This window comes from Ostrinia nubilalis, chromosome 1 (assembly GCF_963855985.1).
Source record: "Ostrinia nubilalis chromosome 1, ilOstNubi1.1, whole genome shotgun sequence".
NCBI classification, from domain to species: domain Eukaryota; kingdom Metazoa; phylum Arthropoda; class Insecta; order Lepidoptera; family Crambidae; genus Ostrinia; species Ostrinia nubilalis.
In genome coordinates, this window is record NC_087088.1 from 3605822 (window position 1) to 3626490 (window position 20669).

General features: G+C 35.1%; 1 protein-coding gene across 1 annotated transcript; it reads right to left on the reverse strand.

Annotated features, from left to right (window-relative positions):
* Nucleotides 1-883: 883 nt before the first annotated feature.
* On the reverse strand, nt 884-15559 carry LOC135082986 (protein brown-like). The gene is made up of 12 exons (XM_063977781.1): nt 15464-15559; nt 14822-14951; nt 14603-14651; nt 13829-14006; nt 12780-12929; nt 12214-12452; nt 10542-10715; nt 9611-9716; nt 8856-9080; nt 8202-8337; nt 2423-2629; nt 884-1258 (listed from the first exon to the last, which is right to left on the reverse strand). The coding sequence occupies exons 1-12, from the start codon at nt 15476-15478 to the stop codon at nt 1077-1079; spliced, it is 1791 nt and encodes a 596-aa protein (XP_063833851.1). The 5' UTR covers nt 15479-15559; the 3' UTR covers nt 884-1076.
* Nucleotides 15560-20669: the final 5110 nt, after the last annotated feature.

Consider the following 20669-nt stretch of genomic DNA (forward strand, 5'->3'; position numbering starts at 1 on the left):
TAATAACAGTGACTACTTAATTAACAAAAGCCTGTAGTTTACATGTAAATAATACCTAAACAGTCTTTAGTATTTACCAAACACAAGTATAATTTCTTGCTGAAAAGACTATTTAACCCTTAACCAGGCTCTCGTATCCACAGAGCCCACATCAATTTGAACTTTAGGTTGTGAAAATACGGTTGAAAACTAATGACTTGAGGCCTGGTTAAGGGTTAACTTAAAACAATATACTGAAAGACTAGGCGCAGACCACCGATTTTTAGTTGGCCGATATTTGTGCCCGATTAAATTGTATGAAGAATCGGCCAAATCGAATCGGTGTAATGTGCGCACTTCCATACATGCCCATACTGATCAACTGCCCGACTAAACTATCGGCGGACGAAAAATCAATGGTCTGCGCCTACACAAAAGATGATGAATAATTTACGACAAAATAAGTATCCCAATGATACAATAACTTCAAATTGTTTTCTTAACTTTCAGGTTCATTCCTCTCAGCAGTATTTGACAAGTTGGAGACAGCTGCACTCATAGCGGTTCCCTTCGACCTGATCGGTATTATGTTCTCCGGTATCTACCTCAACTTAGCAAGCACCCCTGCCTACTTCTCTTGGCTGAAATTCATTTCTGGCTTCTACTATGGCGTGGAATCCATTTCCATCTTACAATGGGACTCTATAAGTACTATCCAGTGTGTGGGAATCCAGGATAGACCATGTATCAGGAGCGGACCAGATGTTCTGATACGGTTTGGGTTTAGTGAAGCCAACTTCTGGAGAAATTGTGGGTGTCTGATGACTATGTATTCGGTATTCCATCTAATTGCTTATTGGATGGTCATCAGAAGGACTAAGGGGACTCCGGTGTATTGATAGATTTTAGTTGGATAGCGAGAATGTTAGTAGTTTTTATAGAAATTATTCGTTATGACCCGATTATAAAAAGAAAGAGCTTCTTGACAATCTTTGATAATGTTTTTCGGCTTTGTCTCGATCACAAAAATTGGAGACTGAAAAAAAGTTATTTTTTAATGATTTACTTTTTATGTTCAACAATAAACTTAAATTATTTTAGTATGCATATCCTTTCTTTTCCTCTCTCTTCAACCCAAAATAGGCCAGCAGACTCCAGAGTACAGTCACGAACAGAAGTCCTAGCGAGTCCTGAAGTACGAAGTCCGAGGAGTAGCCACTTTCTGACAAGACAGTGGCGCCATTTGTGACACATAGGGACGTGACGTTCGTTTCGCAATCTGTGTAAAAAGATACAACATTAAAAAAACCGGTATCTCTACACTTTAAAGCCCTTTAATTTATGAAATTAGGTTACAATATTGCTACAATTTGATGTTAAATTGATTTAAAACACGAATACCTAATTTCATTAAAAAAGGCAGACACATAAGTACTTATAATAGGTGCTCCTTACCTGTTGTCTACCTATCTATTTGAATCTTGAATGACACATAAATACCTAAAAAATATAATTTTAGCTTCTATTTTAGAACGAAGTTTTATTTTCCTACGATCAACGACAAGTTAACTAACGCACTTTTAATGCAACAATGAACATTCATCTTCTAATCAAAAGACGAGGTTACAAATGCGTTTATGTAACTTTACCTAACCATTATTCCTTAAAATTATGTAGATATCGGGTTACGTTGACAGTAATGGTTTTACTTCTTCACATTCCTATTTTATCTCAAATCATCAGTTTAACGCGGTTCTACATGGGGAACCACTTTCCTAAACATTTGATTAGTACCTTTATAAGGGCCGAGAACCAGTTTGAGTAACGATTAATAAAACGAATTGATGTGAAGCACCCACTTTCGTAACCTATCAGTTAACTGTTTTTATGGCATCATCAATAGACCCTTCTTTGTAAATATTCATTTTGTATACGGTCACAACTTGATAAGTCTCACATCGGTACAATATTCGGTTTTGTATATCACCTACGATTCGGCACATCACTAGAGGAGACAAGTACCGCAAACCCCATCAGGACATGAAGGAACTTGAAGGAAGAGCTATCTAGCCAAAGTACTAAACTTGTAAAGAAGTAGGTAGAAAGGTATATGAATTCAAATGATTCGGGTGTGCTGTGATTAATCAATTTTTTTTGCGGCCACTGTGGTCTAGTGGGTAGCGTACAGAATCGTGTGGTTGTGGGTTCGATTCCCGCTGAAGGCGTTAAACGTTATTTTAGAGAAACTAGGATATTTAGTTTAGACTTTAGGGCTAAATTAAGTTGGTGTAAAAAGAGAATGAATACTAATTACGAGTACCATGTGACTTCCATGCCATCATTATCTAAGTAGGTACCTAACTGTCGTGCAATATTTTGTAATACTGTTTTGTTGCATTACTTTTAAGTTATACTTATGAGAAAAAATACAAAATATCCTTACCAATATGCTCAATCTGCCTCCAATAAACATTGCTGACAGCATCCATGGCGTAGTAGAAGTGTGATATGAACCTCACAGGCTGAAGCCACATTGGCAACGATGATAACCTCAGGAACGCACCCGCCATCAGGAAGAGTGGCAGGTCAGCGCACGGCATGACGTCACTAATGATGTTTGATGACGTGAACAGCGCGCCCATGCCCAGACCTTGGAAGGGATAAGGGATGTTGGTGTGATTTATTTATCTATTTATAACTTTAATGCCAAAATTTGAACCTAATACGAATTTAACTCTATGATGCAGCTGAAGATACTCGCTTCGTAGAGCTCTCTCTTTCAAAGGCATACGATATTTTTAATGTCGTTTTAAAGGCAGAAAAACAGCCCATCAAATCTTAATACCAGTCTGCCATATGTAGAGTTAGATGTGTTGCACAACGATTTCAAAATTTAGATAAGGTAAACGGCTACTAGTTCGTGATAGTACGTAAGTTCGTAAGTTTTTTTTCTAGCTCAAATAATAAGCAAATGGAATATTATTTATAAAAATTCTTCATCACTACAAAAACTCTATTCTTTAAGCTATCTAAAAAACCAAGTACCAACATTGTGGCGCCAAAAATGAGAGCAATACGAAGCTTCAAACTCTCAGAGAGCCAAAAACAGCCGTGGGGCGTGCAAAGGTTGCTCTCACCGTAAGATTAGCACTCCAACTTCTTAAGCTTATAGAAAGGCGAAGGAACGTCCATTTGAATAAAACTTATAATAGTGGTTTCATGTGTTCCTTGACAATTGATTTGGCTTGGAAAAAAGTTATAAGAAAACGTAGAATTCTTTTAAAATTGCGATTAATTGACTCACGAAATAGCGTACATATTATTTTTCGGGTGTCCCCTATTTCGTGACACTACCGAATCAAGGATATTATGGATAACGTTTTGATGCTTGGTTTTTAAATAATTATTTATGATAATTGAAATGTAAGTTATGAAACAAATAATGCAATTATTTAAGTTTCTCATGACCTAAATTCGGTATATGTTTCGTTCACTAGAATTTATATGACACGAGTTTGAAGTTTACATAAATGACCAATTTTAAGATAAATTAGCACAAGTACTACCAACCTAATTTTGGTTTTAATTCGATTTGTTTTATTTATCTTTGTTTATTTGTATTGTATATGAGATAGATAATAGTTAATTAACACAATTTGACAATAATCCATGAATTTTACTTGGGGAATTTGGAATAATCAGTATCACGAAACAAGAAACCGTATTATTGTTACTTTTTTTCCAAGTTCGTGATATACAGTGTGAGTCACGTTAAAGTGTACATATGAAAATAGATGAAACTAGACCTATTTTTATCGACAAAAAAGAGGTCAAAAATTTTTTGAGATTTTTTTTAATTTTTTTATAGAATTTTTCTTCTTCCAATTACTTATTGTAAAGAAAACGTAATAACTTTTAAACTAAGCGGTATATCCTGATAAAATAAAAACAGTAATAATGCTAAATAACAGGCAATACTAAAAAAATACATAAAATACACAAAAAAGGCCAACAAATAATAAAAAATGATAATTTTTGAAAAAAATCTGCTTAAAAATTCGTGTTTTTTTGGTTATTTGATAAATTTCTCCACAAAATGCCCCTATAACTGGTGGTTTTTATTACTTTGTATTATTCTCTATCGTATTACCGTCGTAAAACCAAAAATCGCATGTCTCTATCCCTATCACAACGTTTTCAATGATCGTTTGAACTAAGCCTCTCCGGGCGCGCCATTCAACGCTTCGTTAACAACAAAACTGAAAATGGCTCTAGATTTGTAATTTTGATAAAGACAAGTTAGATTTCAAATAAAAACAAAAGATTTCGAAGTAAAATAAGCATTTTAGTTAAAATTAAAATTGTCTCTACCTGTAGCGGAGAATAATGTTGTGGCAGGCCTTTGTTCAAACGATCATAGCAAATGTTGTGATAGGGATAGAGACATGCGATTTTTGGTTTTACAAAGATAATACGATAGAGAACAATACAAAGTAATAAAAACCACCGGTTATAGGGGCATTTTTTGGAGAAATTTATCAAATAACCAAAAAAAACACGAATTTTTAAGCAGATTTTTTAAAAAAAGTATATTTTTTTATTATTTTCTGGCCTTTTTTGTGTATTTTATGTATTTTTTAGTATCGCCTGTTATTTAGCATTATTACTGTTTTTATTTTATTAGGATATACCGCTTAGTTTAAAAGTTATTACGTTTTCTTTACAATAAGTAATTGGAAGAAAAAAAATTCTATAAAAAATTAAAAAAAAATCTCAAAAATTTTTTGACCTCTTTTTTGTCGATAAAAATAGGTCTAGTTTCATCTATTTTCATATGTACACTTTAACGTGACTCACACTGTATAAATGTATAGTGTTAGGTACTTTTATGACACAAACCATCAAAGAAATCGTTTTTTTTTTAGTTTTTAATACTTACCTACCTAAGAAATTAATTAATTACTTTTTTTTATTATGAGTCATTGGCGTATCTGAAGTTATTTTCAGGGGGGGGGGGGGGGCTACCCTCACTTGAAGCAGCTCCAGGGGTGGGATTAGGGGGAAAGGGGGGTTAGCCCCCCCCCCCTCACATTTCTAATGGCTTGTATAAATATTTTCACATACTTATCAGTCAGAAATAACAAATCAAAATTGTATGGGTGCGAGGGGGGGGGGGGGGAAGTCCCCACATTTGTAATGGTTATATAAATATTTTCACATATTGTTAGAATTAACAATTCAAAATTTTATACGTAGGTACGTGCCTAGCTAGACTCACATTATTTCTCATACATATTTCAGGTAAGTAACATCGTCAATTTCACACAATAGATTTATTCTAAATTTATATTATCGTTTTTTAATTTATTAAACCCTTAATCATTATTAAAATATCCTAACTCGATGCATAAAACCTTATCCCGAAACAGGGGACATGAGTTCACGAACTTAGAAACAGAGCAAAATTTTATCACCGAACAGGATCCAAACAAGAGGTCCGCAGAACAATTCATATTAAAAAAAGTTCAAACTATATAACTATAATTTATGTATTAAGTTACTGTCAAAAGACCAAAGTTTAGCATACAAAAGCTTTCATACTGATATCATGCTTGGTTATTTTTAAATAAAATGTTAAAGTCGTAAGAGCCTTAATATACCGAAGTAGGGGGCACTTACCTTATTAATCCAATAAAATTCACTACGAAAATAAAGTAGTGATCTTATAGTTGTAATTAGGGTTTATTTAATAGTTCCAGTCGTTAACTAATTGATTTACGATAAAACAGGTAAAATACAAGTTAAACCTGCCTACTCACTCCATCGCCCTAAATTGTGGTCCTGGTTAATGTCGTCTATTGTTATCATTCTGGGTCGCTGCATAACTCTAAGGATACAGGATTTTAATGGGTACATGGAGGACTCTTCACTCGTGTTGTGAAACGTATAAAAACCCACATAAACTGCTGTCTCCCCCATCATCATCATCTCAGCTATAGGACGTCCACTGCTGAACATAGGCCTCCCCCAATGCTTTCCATGTTGCCCGGTCGGTAGCGGCCTGCGTTCAGCGCCTTCCTGCTACCTTTATGATGTCGTCGGTCCACCTTATGAGTGGACGTCACACGCACTGTCTCCCCGATGGTGGTAGGTATATCTACGTAAAATATTTGCTGGGTAAAAAGAGATTTCATTTAGGAACTTCGAAAAAATGTCTCCAAATAAAGGTACTACCGTAGTACTTATTATTATTCTGTGGTACTACGCCCACTGGGTGGGCTTCCACTTATCCCCATTAAAACGCCTCAACAAATGGGCTTTGTGAACTTTGTTCCATGAACATTGAAGTAATATTACTACGTACCGTAGAATGGGGTTACTTTGGCCAATTTTGAACTTTGAAGGTCCATATCTTTTAAATTTGTAGGTGTAAAAAAATACAAAAAAAAGTCTTATAATCGGTTTTTATAGTACTCTCGATTCGTGTAATAAAAAATGAAAAAATATAGCTCAATTTTGAGAAAAAAAATAAAAAGTATGTGATCAAAGCTAAAAGAAGAATGAGGTTACTTTGATATCCCCAGATTTTATTGCGTAAATAGAAAGTAACCACAATTATAATACCAATAGATTTAAAAAAATCAAAATCTGCCAACGGGATAAATAGTTATTGACATTTTTGTCATATGGGGTAACTTTGATCTAGTCTATCTATCTATCTATGTCAGCCTTTGGGTTTGATCTAGTAAAAGTCATATTAACAGTCAATAATTAACTGTATTTCGTTACTAAAATGTTGGTATTAAAATTTTAGCATTCAATCATTATTATTTATTGATTTTACGAACGAAAAGAACTTAGAAATCATTAAACTTTACAAAATAAAATTTAAAAAATAATTATAAAAATAATTTGTCTTAAAAAATCAATAATATTAAATTTATGCATCAAAACAATAAGAAAAGTCATATAAATTTACTTAATTCATACAAGTTCTGCAATATCAATATAAAAAAAATTGGACACATTCAACGTTACTATCCAGAATTGCAAAAGGCTTTGGTTTTAGCAGGTAGATTAATTATTTCACTTCTCCTAATTTCAGATAATATCATCGCGAACCAATTTGAATTCTTTTTTATATTCCAAAAATTTGAAACCTTCGACTACCAGTGGATATTACCATTTAAAGAGGAGTATAGTCTCTGGGGATAATTTGATCATTTTTGATCAATCTCGCACCATATACCCTATCAATGACACCCCGCATCAAACAAACTCAAGTCATTCCATTATCTTTGAAGTTAGAAAAACATTAAGCACTGTGTGGGATAATCGATCATAGGCCACATGATGGAGTATATCTAGAAATTTCATTTTACTATCACATAAATAAGTACACATGAAGTTTTGCAACACAATTATTTAGCTATAAATAGAGAATAACATTATATTAACCTTTTTTAATTAAAATTAATAATAGTCGGCCGTTTGGTGTAGTGGTTCAGAACGAAGACAGAAATTGAAATGATGAATTTTAATTTCTGTGACGGGTCTGGGTGTTGCTATGTATAATATGTATGTATTTAAAAAAAAAGTAGGTATATAAGTAGTATATCCGTTAAGCTAGCACTCATAACACAAGCATATTAATTGCTTACTTTGGGGCTAGATGGCGCTGTGTGAGATTGTCCAAAGATATTTATTATTATTATTATTAATTATAGGCGAATTTCCCGCGTGTTCTCAAAAAAGGAATTGACAGTTCTTCAGTGTTACTAATCTAAAAAAAAAACTACCAAATTGCGTTTCGTTTTACGCAATTCGTGATTTTATACAAAACTAGCGGCCGCCCGCGACTTCGTACGCGTGGATCCCGTTTTACCCCCTTCATCTATCTTACGCGGTTTAGATTTTTTCATACAAAAGGATTTTCCCTATAATTCCCGTTCCCGTGGGAATTTCGGGAATTCATTTCTTAGTGCACCTCTACGGTACGTCCCTGCCAAATTTCAAGTGCCTACGTTTATCTGTTTAGGCTGTGCGTTGATCTGTCAGTCAGTCAGTCAGTTTCTCCTTTTATATATTTAGATGGAAGTTTCGATCAAAGTCATCCCGTGAAACAAAGTAACCCCATTCTACGGTAGTACATTATAACTCGATGTCCATGAACCCCTATTCCATGAATGAAGATTTGCGTAAGAAACTCCTGGACAACTAACCATAAGCAATAGCAGTGATGCCAGCAACAGAGAGACTCAGGCAGAACTTCAAAGCTGTCACCATGTGGTTGGGCAGCTGCACGGCTAGTGTGGTGATGAAGACCAGTGTTAGAGGCCATACTGCGCACTGGGGTATCTGGGCATATTGGAAATAGAATTAATTGAATTTTCTCTCAATCTCCATAGTGGGAAGTGGAGATTTTCACCGTACTTATTTTAAGTTTTTTTTTGACCTAGCAGCCCTAAATTAGTGTCCTAATAACTCGAACAGTACTGAAATATAAATGAATGAAATGAGTGTTAACTTCATAGATATTGAGATATAGTTTGGCCAAGGTATTACACGTGGCCCCATAACGAGCAATATTGTCGCTATGACCACACACACAGCTATCATTTCAAATTCATAATAAAGGATAATAAGGAAATAAAGAATAGAATGTTTAAGGGTAGTAGGTATGTACTTACTACCCAATATTGATGAAACAAAAGCGGCTGGAACAACGTATTATACTTGAAAATTTCGACGGGTTCATGCAATATCTTAGTAGCTCAAATGGAAGAGCAGTCGCCCGGAAAGCGAAAGGTCGTGGGTTCGCTTCCCGCCTTAAGCAGTTCGATTTTAATAATAACAGTATAAAAAATACAACATACAAAGCTAATAAATCTTGCGACCAGATACGAGGAACAGCTGTACACCCCGACCTCTCTCTTAAACAGATTCAGTTCAGCTTCGAAGGTATACATCGCGCTGTAGGACAAGGCGAAGCACACTTCGCTGGTCATCAGCCAGAGGAGCCCTCGGATGTCCTGGATCCCGCGCTGGGTGGAACCTGACGCGCCTACGTAGCAGGTGCCTATCACCATAGAGGAAGCTATCTGGAAAGAAAATCTTGTTTTACTCTAATGCAAAAGAAAATAAAATTATCTATAGATCGTTTCATCCACGAAGACGCGCCCCACCATTCTTCCGCTAAATGTTTGAGAGTTATCGGTACACGCCTAAATTATCCATGAGTGCATACGCACACTACAATAATGACGCTCGGATTGCTCGGATCAAACTCCCCGCACTCCGCGCTTCCCTCGACCATAAATTGGTGGGGCGCGTCTTCGTGGATAAATAGGCTGTAGAAAAGGAAAGATGGGCAAAAATGTAACTGTAATTTGTTGATTATCCTAATTTGTTTTCCGTACCTACTGAATTACTCTTAATTGGGCCATTTCTTGGTCATAATTTAGTCTTTGTTTCACATTCACCATTATCATCATCATTTCAGCCACAGGTTGTCACCAATTTCTTTTGTAAAGTGCTAGAACAGAGCCTTCCCCCGATTGGAATTATATCTATCAAAAATACTAAACTAATTTCAAGTCTAGACTCTAGATAAGTAATGCTAAAAACTCACCACATTGATAAATAGCAAAAATAATTGTCCACGTATATTTCTTCTCAATGTCAGACACGACCTCCATAGCAATAGCTGTACTTGCTTCAACCAATTTCTTCTAAATCTAAAATCAACAAAAAAACTTTTTTCTCGTAACCATTTCCTAAACAAACTGTCATCTTAATTTAAAACAGTGATTAACTTAAAAGTTTGAGTGATCATAAGCCGGATTAATTATGTTCAATTAACATTTCATGTTAAAACTAACAAAAACAAGTCTTGGAATGTCCGGAGTAGTAAAGGCAAAGAGTGAGTCGGACTCTTGCACAAAGGATTCGACTGTAAGTCTTCACTGCCGAAGTTTAGCCCTTTCGAATATACCAGAGGCAAATGGAGAATTTGGCCATCAATCCCCACGCTCCCGATTTGCCTAATAATGCGTTCTCATATTTTATTTGTCTTATAAGTATTTGATACTACTCATTTGGTAGTAGACCCTTAGTAATATGATGGTCTTTCTCTGTTGTTCTGGGTACGGAACCCTAAAACTTATTGAACAGGCCTATGGGCGTATGATTAATTTCTCATAGCCAAAAAACATTTAATTTAACAAATACCAAGAAACAAAATAAGTAACATAGCTTATTTAAATCTACTTTTTGAAGATGACATTGATAAAGCATATTGGATATTCATAAATTAGGTGTAACTAGTAACTTGAAGTAGTTTATAATGACTAATTTTAGTTTTATGAGTCGCACTTGTGATTAGCAATGTCGTTGTGTCGAGTTGTAAGGGTCCCTAAATTAAAATTAAAATAGAAACAATAAGGCTGAGCTGCACCATCTAACTTTAACGATAACCGGTGTTTTTTTGTATGGAGTTTGATAGATTTTTGACGTTTGTTACGTTAAAGTAACCCAGCCTAAATGTACATGTTGGTACTTACTTATTCACAGCACATTTCACAATTGAAGCACTCGTCTCGTCCCGTTTGTACTTCTCGTGGTATGAGTCCAGGATCTTCTGGGACTCATCCGTCCCACCTGTCCCACATAGACGGGACACGGCACGTATGTAGAACTCTGCCGGATTGTAATTCACTGGGCAGTGTAGATTGATGCTGAAATGTGTTTCGTTAGTCTCGATTTTCGATATAGTGTTCAGGTTATGATGATGACTTCGCAACAGCTGATACTGAATACTTTTCTATTAAGGTAGCGAAAACTAAATCCGCAGCAACTTTAGTCTTTTAGAGTAGCGTTTTTCTTTAAGCTCCTTTAGGCATACAAGTGCGCTACATTTTTTTCGTTTGTTAGTCGTATACCTCGAAATCAAAAAATCCTTGTAGCTTTTCACCTATTCGCATTTCACCGTCATAGCGTTTTTTGTTGTAGCTTGTAATATCGGTAGTATATTTTGTTACTAGCATATATTTTTAACAGATTTTTACATCAGTAGCAAATTTTGATGTAGCTAGTATTATCAATAGCCTATTTACAATGAAGACAGGCAGGCAAGTAAATCTACTATGAATTTTTAAGACAATTGTAATTAGCGATCAAAAATTATACTACAAGAATAAAAATCTATTCAGAAATTTTGATATCGCGGCGAAATGCGAATAGGTGAAAAGCTACAAGGATTTTTTGATTCGAGGTATACGACTAACAAACGATTTTTTTATGTGACAGGAGGCAAACGAGCAGACGGATCACCTGATGGTAAGTGATTACCGTCGCCCGTAGACACCCGTAGTCCCAGGGGCGTTACAGGTGCATTTCGCACTTTAGTAATCATCAATCCAACGCTATGTAACATTATTGTAAAGTATTTCTTACATGTAGAGCCGCGCCTCTATACAAAAACAAGCCTATTTATAGGCGAAGAAAAAACGCTAATCTGTAAGAGCCTTAAAGGCGTTGGCCTTTTATCATCCAAAAATCAGCAGAAAAACTGTTACGTCAATCAAAAGCCATACAAATTGACTTCACTGACTACTTAGATTGTTGCCATATTTTATGTAGGTATGATCTTTATTACAGCAGCTGTAATAAAGATCATACCTACATAAAATATGGCAACAATTTTTCAAAAAAATAACTAAAAAATAACTCTTCTAGGTGAAAAAAATACTTTTTAACCCCGATTTCTTATGACTTTTTGTGAAAAGTGACCTGAGAATAAGCTAATAATCACAGAAAACATTCGCAAAGCAACATAGTTGTAACTTGTAACATAAGTAAGTCGCTAAAAGTACTGAACCGTGAACGTGATAACAGTCCGATTCAATTACTGTACATTGTAATATGATAAGTACGTAATATCAATCCATATAACACCCACAGAGCCTTTATTCAATCGTTACGCTCATTTATAAACATTACTGACTATTCTCACCTCTCGTTCCCACTTCCCACCGTTGCAACTCCTGTGTAGCCAGGATCTACAACTTGACTGCCAATAAAAACCCAACCAGTGAAAGTCAAGTTTGTCCCGGGGGATGTTAAACAGTCAATGGACTCGCAACGAAATTAATCAGAAAAACGTAGGACAAGTTCAAAGTTAAGGTTCGATTACCCTAGAGTGCAGAAAGTTATGCATTACTAACATTAATTTACCTTCTAAACAACTCACTGCATTCCTCTTGGCTCCCATGGAACAATAGCTTGCCATCAGCCATCAGCAAGATGGAGTTGAACTCTTTGAACAGATCGGTGGAGGGCTGGTGGACGGAGCATATGACCACCTTCCCGCAGAGTGACAGCCGTTTCAGGGTCTCCACCACCAGGGCGGCGTTGTAACTGTCCAGGCCCGTTGTGGGTTCGTCGCAGATGAGTATTTGTGGACTGGATAGCAGCTACAAAGTTAAAACACCATAATAAAGATTAAACGAAAGACACAAGAAACACGATTAAAATACAAGTACAAGCTAACAAGCAAGTTAATATGATTCGCAAAAAAATAAAGGATTTTCAGGGCCCTATTTACGAAACGTATTTAAACCCCTTTGATTGGTTGAATTTCGATTTCTAGATCATCAGAGGAAAGTTAGTAATTTTATTCAGTTTTGAGAGCTCTTAATTAATGTCTTTTAAAAATCAATCACAGTGTGGTGTATTTTATCCTTTTTCCAAACCCTACAGAAAAAACATAAACAAACCATTTCACTTTATCGATATCTTACCGAAGTAGCCAATGACAGTAACCGCTTTTCGCCCCCAGAGAGCGAGCTTATGCTAGTTTTAGAGTGCGCTCTCAATTTCAGTTCGTCCAACAAATAGTTCAGAACCACTTTATTGGCTGGATTTTTACAGCTACCCAGTTTCAATTCTGTCTGAAAGAAATGCTTGCATTGGAGAAACCATTTCAAAAAGCTTTCTTAAGATTAATTTCATTCGATGCTACGAATCAAAAAGTCATCATCATTAATAGGCCAGTAGAATTTGATTTTAAATCGGAAATAATTCCTACGAATGATTTTATTGCTTTAAAGGCTTCATTGGTTGCCCATTAAGACTCCTAGGTTTTCGACTTCGACGGAGTTGTGCTTAAGTGTACTGGCCTATAATTAGCTTTTGTACTTTTGTGCACAAACGTCTTACAAAAACTATTTAAACAGTGACAGTTTTTGTGTGTTCCATACCGTATAACTTCACACTAAAAATAAATAGTCAAACAAAGAATCTGTAACAACCTAAAAAACATCAACAATAATAGCTTTCGTAATAAAAGAAAAGTACCTACATCAATATTTTCTTTGGCATGTTGATTGTATGAATCATGAGACTGATTGTCGTCTCATTCACATTCAGATGTTTTATCTTAACCTGTTTACTCCCTAATACATTTATAACTATGGACATCATAATGCACTAATTGTTTTATGATGTTTATTGTGGTTGGCTTTTTACTAGGTAAAGTACTTATTATCTTAATTTAGGTGTTACAAGAATTTACTTGTACCTCAAGCGATTCATTAAACATTTATGAATGCAATGAATATTTTTTTGCGGTTAATAGGTGAAATTATTTTAATTGATTTTTAATTCCTCAAAATAATGACATTGAAGGAAAGTACAAGGAACATTTCAAAGTTCTACCATGGTTCTGCCATCGATTGCTATCAACAAACGTAATCATTGTGTGTGCAATAAGATCAGTGACGACATACCTACCAATAAGAAAACAAAACACAAAAAAAAAAATCACACGAAACAAGTAGGCCACGCTTACCATAAAAACCAAATGCTCCATGACCGTCAATTGTTCCATGAAGACGTCAAATTGCGGCAGGAGTTCCACCGTCCCCTGTGCCTCTGACACTTCCCTCCCCCCAACTAACACCAGCCCCCTCGAAGGGAGGGTGCATTTTCCTGCTAGAGCTACGAGCAATGTGGTTTTTCCAGCGCCACTATAAAACATTGTTAATTGTAAATTTCTTTATTTACGCCCGTATTCACAAACATTACTATGACGTCTAACAGTACGCGTGGACTCACAGGGTGACACACGAATCAATCATAGAGCTCTATTCAACTCTGTGCGTCGATTTGTTGCTTCACTTAAGCAAGCATCGTTTGTTAATACGGGCGTAAATATTCCACTTGAGCTAAATAAAAGTAAAGTAGGTACAACAATATTTTTGAGGTCAAAAAATGACACAAAACAAGGTGACTGACCGACAACACACCGACAAGTAGGTGAGATTGTGCAATTAGAATATTTTTTATCTTGTGTACAGGCGATTACCAAATCATCTTCCTCCTTGTTTTGTCTGAGATTGCAGTTTTTGAATGTCATTGAAAATTAAATTATGTATGTATTAGACAATGGAGTCGATTTCAGAAATGCTCAGTCGGGTATTTACTTGCAAAATAAATTGACTATAGTTAGATTTATAGAAACGACGGGAAGAGTTGCCTTCGGATCCACTAGTTATTTATTTACTTAGGTACTTAGGACATCGCGGTCAAACTAAGGGCAAAAAAGATTAATAAAACATCTTACCTTGGTCCAAGAAGTGCTGCAAATTCACCTTCTCTAATAATTCCTGAAACTGATATTTCAAGTTGACTACCTACCAAAATAAGTACATATTTAAACTAGTTAACATTATAGATAAATTAACAAGAACGTTTGTTCAGTGTTGAATGTTTACTCGTAATTGCGAGTAGAAGCACTTTTTTATAAGTTTTACAATAAATATTATTTTTTCATAATACCCACTATTGTCCAAAATAATATTTTTTGGTTTTGAAACTTTTCTCCGCCACCACGATCTTTCTTCAGGAGTCCAAACTGTCAAATTATCTACAGTCATGACCACTTTGGGGCCGTCATCTGAGTCAATACTTTCCTGAAATTAATATTTATTTGATACTACCGAGTCATCAGTCTAAATAAGAAATAAGAATAAACAGCCTAATCGAGACAATTACCTGCCAGAAGTAGATACAGCGATTTTATTGCTGAAAATCTGTACGGTTAGCATGAAAAATTTTCGAGTTCGAATGGTTTCCGTATTCGAATCGCCATCAAAAGATTTAGTACGAAAACTACAATAGCGCCCTTGTGAACGTGTCGTAAAGTGAACTTAGTATGAGAAATGATTGCACGAAACTTATTTTGAGAGTCAAAATAATTGTCATGCTATCGTTTAATTCGATGATTACGAATTTTGTCGAATACGCAAACGATTCGAAGACGAAAGTTGTTCATGCTAGAGGTACAGTTTATTGAATGATTTCTCAATCGTAGCTTAAAAAGGGGTAAGGTTAAGTGCGAATCGACTACCCCGCAAAACAAACTAACTAATGTTTACTCTACCGATATACCATTTTCACTATTTTACAACCAAACAAGACTTACCGCATCAAAATCCATGGCTACGAAACTATCCCACAAAAATCACAATTAAAGCATCTTTTATTACAATTAAAATTAACACAAACGTCTAATCTCTATCGCATTCGTAACATTTTGTGTCACTCAAAGTGTACTATTGTTTGAAAAGCGATTACTTTCTTACTAACATTGTAGTTAAGCGGTAGAGTCGTTGTCTGTCAGTCTATGTTGAAATATTTCTGGAGAAATATTGGTAATACTTTGTAAGAAAATTAGTTAACCCAAGTTTCATTTAGATGTAAGCATATATTTTATCTTTCATTGTGAAAAACTCACAGAAATAACCTGAAAGATGCGCGAAATCCTTTTCAGTGGCAAACTGAAAACCAAGCGAACACTGCGCGCAGAACTAGTTTAAATGTTACTTGATAAATAATGAAGATATGTCCCCTTGTTTGTGGTGGAGATTTTAGTTCGTTTGCCTTCTTACAGATTGATATCTGAGAAACTTTGTTACTAGGTAAGTAGGTGTTCTAAATTACTACTTCCTTTTAGACAGCACTCTTTTCTTCACTTCATCAAGGTCTGGTTAGAATGGTGAACTCAAAAAAGAATAATATTTTGTATTGTTAGGTTTGAAAGTCTGTTATTGTTTACTCCATTACTGCGACATAAAACTTAATATAGACTTAGAATGATAGCAGTTGAAATGTTTTTCATACCTATTTCCCAAGCTGTAATAAACAAATATTTTTCATTAAATTAAAAACAAGTAGGTAAACTACGTATAATCTGTGTTGTATTTGGAAAACCAGAGGTAAAAACTGACACCGAATTTTCTATAGCCGTACTTAATTTAAGAAAATATGTAAAGTTAATTAACGTTGACTAAAATAATATTTATTATTGTTTACTAAGATACTTACCTACCTATTTCAAACTCTCTTTCGAAATAATTCTACCATATTTTACATAACAATTTACCAAAGTCGACGCGGACTTTAACCAATCGTAAAATTTCCGCGTTAGCGCCTCAAACTTGCTTTGTTATTTTTATCAATGGTGGCCGCTGTTTCTAAGCAATAAAACACCTACCAGATCCCATGTAGAGATCCAAACCACCTCTCAATTAATCATGACCATAGACGCACAAAACTTACGTGACCATACCTAATGTTTTTATAGCAAAATGATCCTTAAAATAAACGATCGTGGGAGTGGTTTATAAAAAGTGGAATGAAATCAAGGCTGATGGGTTAGTTGAGTTTGAAGCAGTAGAACCACAGTTTTTGATTATCGAAAGTCAAGTATTCATACATCGTAAACCTGACGTATTGTTTGTTACTATGATTGATCTCAAGTGATATTCAGCATAACCAACTGAGCTCTATCTTCAATATTCTATAACGCCTTGAAGAACTTGACCTTAAACTCTCCACCACTGCAATTAGGCGACCACTGAAAACCAACGTCGTGGTGCTACGCACTGCGGCATTATGCTGAGTGGAAGCCTTTTTGGCATAATTTCCAAATTAATTTAATACAATACTGTTATGCTTTGTAATTTGCTGTTTTTAATTTGCAAAATAAATGTATTTTCTTTCTTCTTTCTATCTTTCTAACAAACATTAAAGAACAGTGTTATTTTGTTCGTGGTCTAGTGTGGATTAAGCCCACTGCATACTTCTCTGTAATTACCAAATTATACTACTATGTTCAAAAATAGATATGTTACGGCTAAAGATAGGTGTGAACATAAACTTAAGATTAGCCGGCTAAACTTAAGTTTATCTCCGACGAGGTGTTAATGTTAGTTTCTTCTATCTTTAGCCGGCTAAACTTAAGTGTAACCGCAGGCCCTTGGCTAAAAATGTAGAAGTAAATGGAAAAGGAAACAATGTAATAATGTTTACTATTTCGACACGAAAACTTACTTTTATGTGCCTATGTAGGTATTCAAAATTACAATTATTACAATAACAAAATATTAATTACTTAAAACAATATCTAACTAATCATTAAAATAAAATAATAAGGAACCATTTGGTCATTACAAATCTTCTGTAGGTATTTAAAATTACAAAATAAAACAAAATAAAACTGCGCGCGCTTTGTCTCCCCACCGCCCCCTCAAGCCCTCCGCCGGCCTGGCGCGCCCATCGAATACATTTTTAGCCGTTGAGTTTTGGCTAATGTGCACATTAGCCGGCTAAAGATGGAATATCACGACGCAAACTAACATGTTATCGAACTTTAGCTGCTTCTCGAAGATAAACTTAAGTTTAGCCGGCTAATCTTAAGTTTATGTTCACAACTATCTTTAGCCGTAACAGATACACCACACAGTTTTTGTGGAACTGGTAAAACTTGTTGGCATAGGCCTGTGGTATGCGACCGTAGATCGATATGCTTCTCTCAACTATTGCACAATGTTACAACAAATTTTTTGAAAGATTTCACCCCTTGTTCCTTTGAAATATTTTCGATTTACTTAATTAACATACATATTAATCATCCCTAAAAATTTCCTTGAGGACTCCTGTTATAGAAAGAATACAAAGAAGTTATTAACTCCCTCTCTACTTATGGTTAATAAGAGACAGGTACCAACAGACTCTAGGTAGGTAAATTTCCAAATTGCTGTATTCTTAACTAGCTTTTGCCCGCGGCTTCACCCGCGTGAAATTTAGTGCCACAGATTCGCATAAATTATAGCCTCTATGTTAATCTGGGTTACAAATAATAATACTGTAATGTTTCAACCAAAACCGTTCAGTACTTTATGCGTGAAAGAGTAACAAACATCCATACAAACTTTCACCTTTATAATGTTAGTATGATGGCGCTATCTAAGGTACAGAATTAATCAATCTTTGAAAGTAACATTTGAAGTATACATTATTATTATTAAAATTTTCCATAATGTTTCTTAACCTGACCTGAGACCGATTTCGTTTTTATAGTATTTTGGGAAACCAGTTTAACTGAACCTTTAAAAATCGATTTAAACTGCACGCACCGACCTAACTGGTTTCTTGATGGGTGATTATTTATTGGAAATCGCCATGATGTTAGTTTTAGGTGTATTTTAAATTATTATTGTTTGTATAGAGGAAACTGGTAGTGTAATTAATTCAAGTAATAAAATGTGTTAATGAAGTTAATATTATTTCGTAGATTGTAATGAGGTTTGGTAAGTAGGTATTTCTTATGTTAACTAACTTGATATTTTAGGTCATAAATCTTTTTTATTTTATTTTTCTAGTACCTAATAGAGTATTTAATATTTGAAAATTTATAAAACAATATTTTGTGTCTAATTCACTTTTCACTGTTGTTGTAACTTATAGGTACACCACAACCAATATTTTTCAGGATCAAGAACTGACGACTAATCAAAGTACCTACCTCTACGAGTACCTATGTTTTAGTTTGCAACTGCAGCAAAATACAGTCCATTTCAAAATGAATGTTAGGTAACCCTCCTGAAACCCCCAAAAAAGATTTTTTATTGGAGATCAAAATTGACCACAATGTCACCTGTGCGTAGCAAATGTCAAGTAGGTGTGGTATTTTTTGTTAATTAAACCACGAATAATAAACTTGTTGATCAAGTAAAACAATAAAAAGTGTGAAGCAACGAATTTATGACCGCAGCTTAATTAAGTCTCATGTCCATGTCATCTACTCGTCAAAATGAAGACAAATTGAATAATTGCTCAGCGAGCGTTACAGACATATGTATTTGAGTTGATAATTAGTCGCCCATACATAACATGCCTTAGGCATTTTAGTTTATTGACCTATTGGTAGAGTTATTAACTCGTTGAATGATAAAATGACTTTTGTTTAAAAGCTTTGCCTCAATCCCATAAGTCGGGCGAGCGAGAGTCAATAGGCTTATGCTCGTTTTCACTTTTTGAAAGATACAACAACTTTTTTGAAAGATTTCACCCCTTGTTCCTTTGAAATATTTTCGATTTACTTAATTAACATACATATTAATCATCCCTAAAAATTTCCTTGAGGACTCCTGTTATAGAAAGAATACAAAGAAGTTATTAACTCCCTCTCTACTTATGGTTAATAAGAGACAGGTACCAACAGACTCTAGGTAGGTAAATTTCCAAATTGCTGTATTCTTAACTAGCTTTTGCCCGCGGCTTCACCCGCGTGAGCGAGAGCGAGAGTCAATAGACTTATGCTCGTTTTCACCATCAATTCCTATTTTTAGGTGACCCCTATGGTAACACATAACAGGAATTTTGTTTCCATAGGGGTCTCTTAAAAATTAGGGATTGATGGTGAAAACGGGCATTAAGCCCGTATTCACAAACGATGCTTGTTTAACTAAAGCAGCAAAACGAACGCACAGTGTTAAATATAACTCTGTGATTGGTTCGTGTGTGGCCCTGTGCGTCCACGAGCACTATGAGACCTCATAGTAATGTTTGTGAATACGGGCGTTATTCCCTTGCCAAGAGTTTTTTTTTTTCAGGAACATGAATGTGCCAGTAGGTCCACTAAGTGGAGTGACAATCTGGTGAAGGTGTCGCGTGCCTTTAAGCTCCTGGATGCGGGCAGCGCTGGACTGATCGTTGTGGAAATCCTTAAAATTGGACGTCATTTGGCTGAAATTAACGAATTAATTTTTGGTCTGCCCCGACAGACATAATTATTTGTAACAGTTCTTATTTAGCGAGACGCTACAAATGGAATTGAATCCGAATTTATGACATTTTTAGATAGACACCAATCTGAAAATTCACAATGTACCTAGGTCCAGTTTAAGAATTGGACGTCATTTGGCTGAAATTAACGAATTAATTTTTGGTCTGCCCCGATAGACATAATTATTTGTAACAGTTCTTATTTAGCGAGACGCTACAATGGAATTGAATCTGAATTTATTACATTTTTAGATAGACACGAATCTACGGTAGGTAGGTAGGTATAATTATTTCCACTTTAAAATATTTTGTAAATAAATCGAAAGGAAAATATGATTCAGCGAGATCAGATAGCACATTCAGCTATGGATAGAGCCATGCCATGTTCGCAAAGCTGACCTCAGACCCTCATTTTATAAAGACAAATTTCTATCAAACATTAATCATTCTTTCTTAAAAATAATTCGAAAGTTCGAATAGTTAATTGGTTAGGTAGGCGTGCTCCTATTTTTTGCCGACATTTATAGGATGACTAATAAGTAAGAATAAAACACAGTATA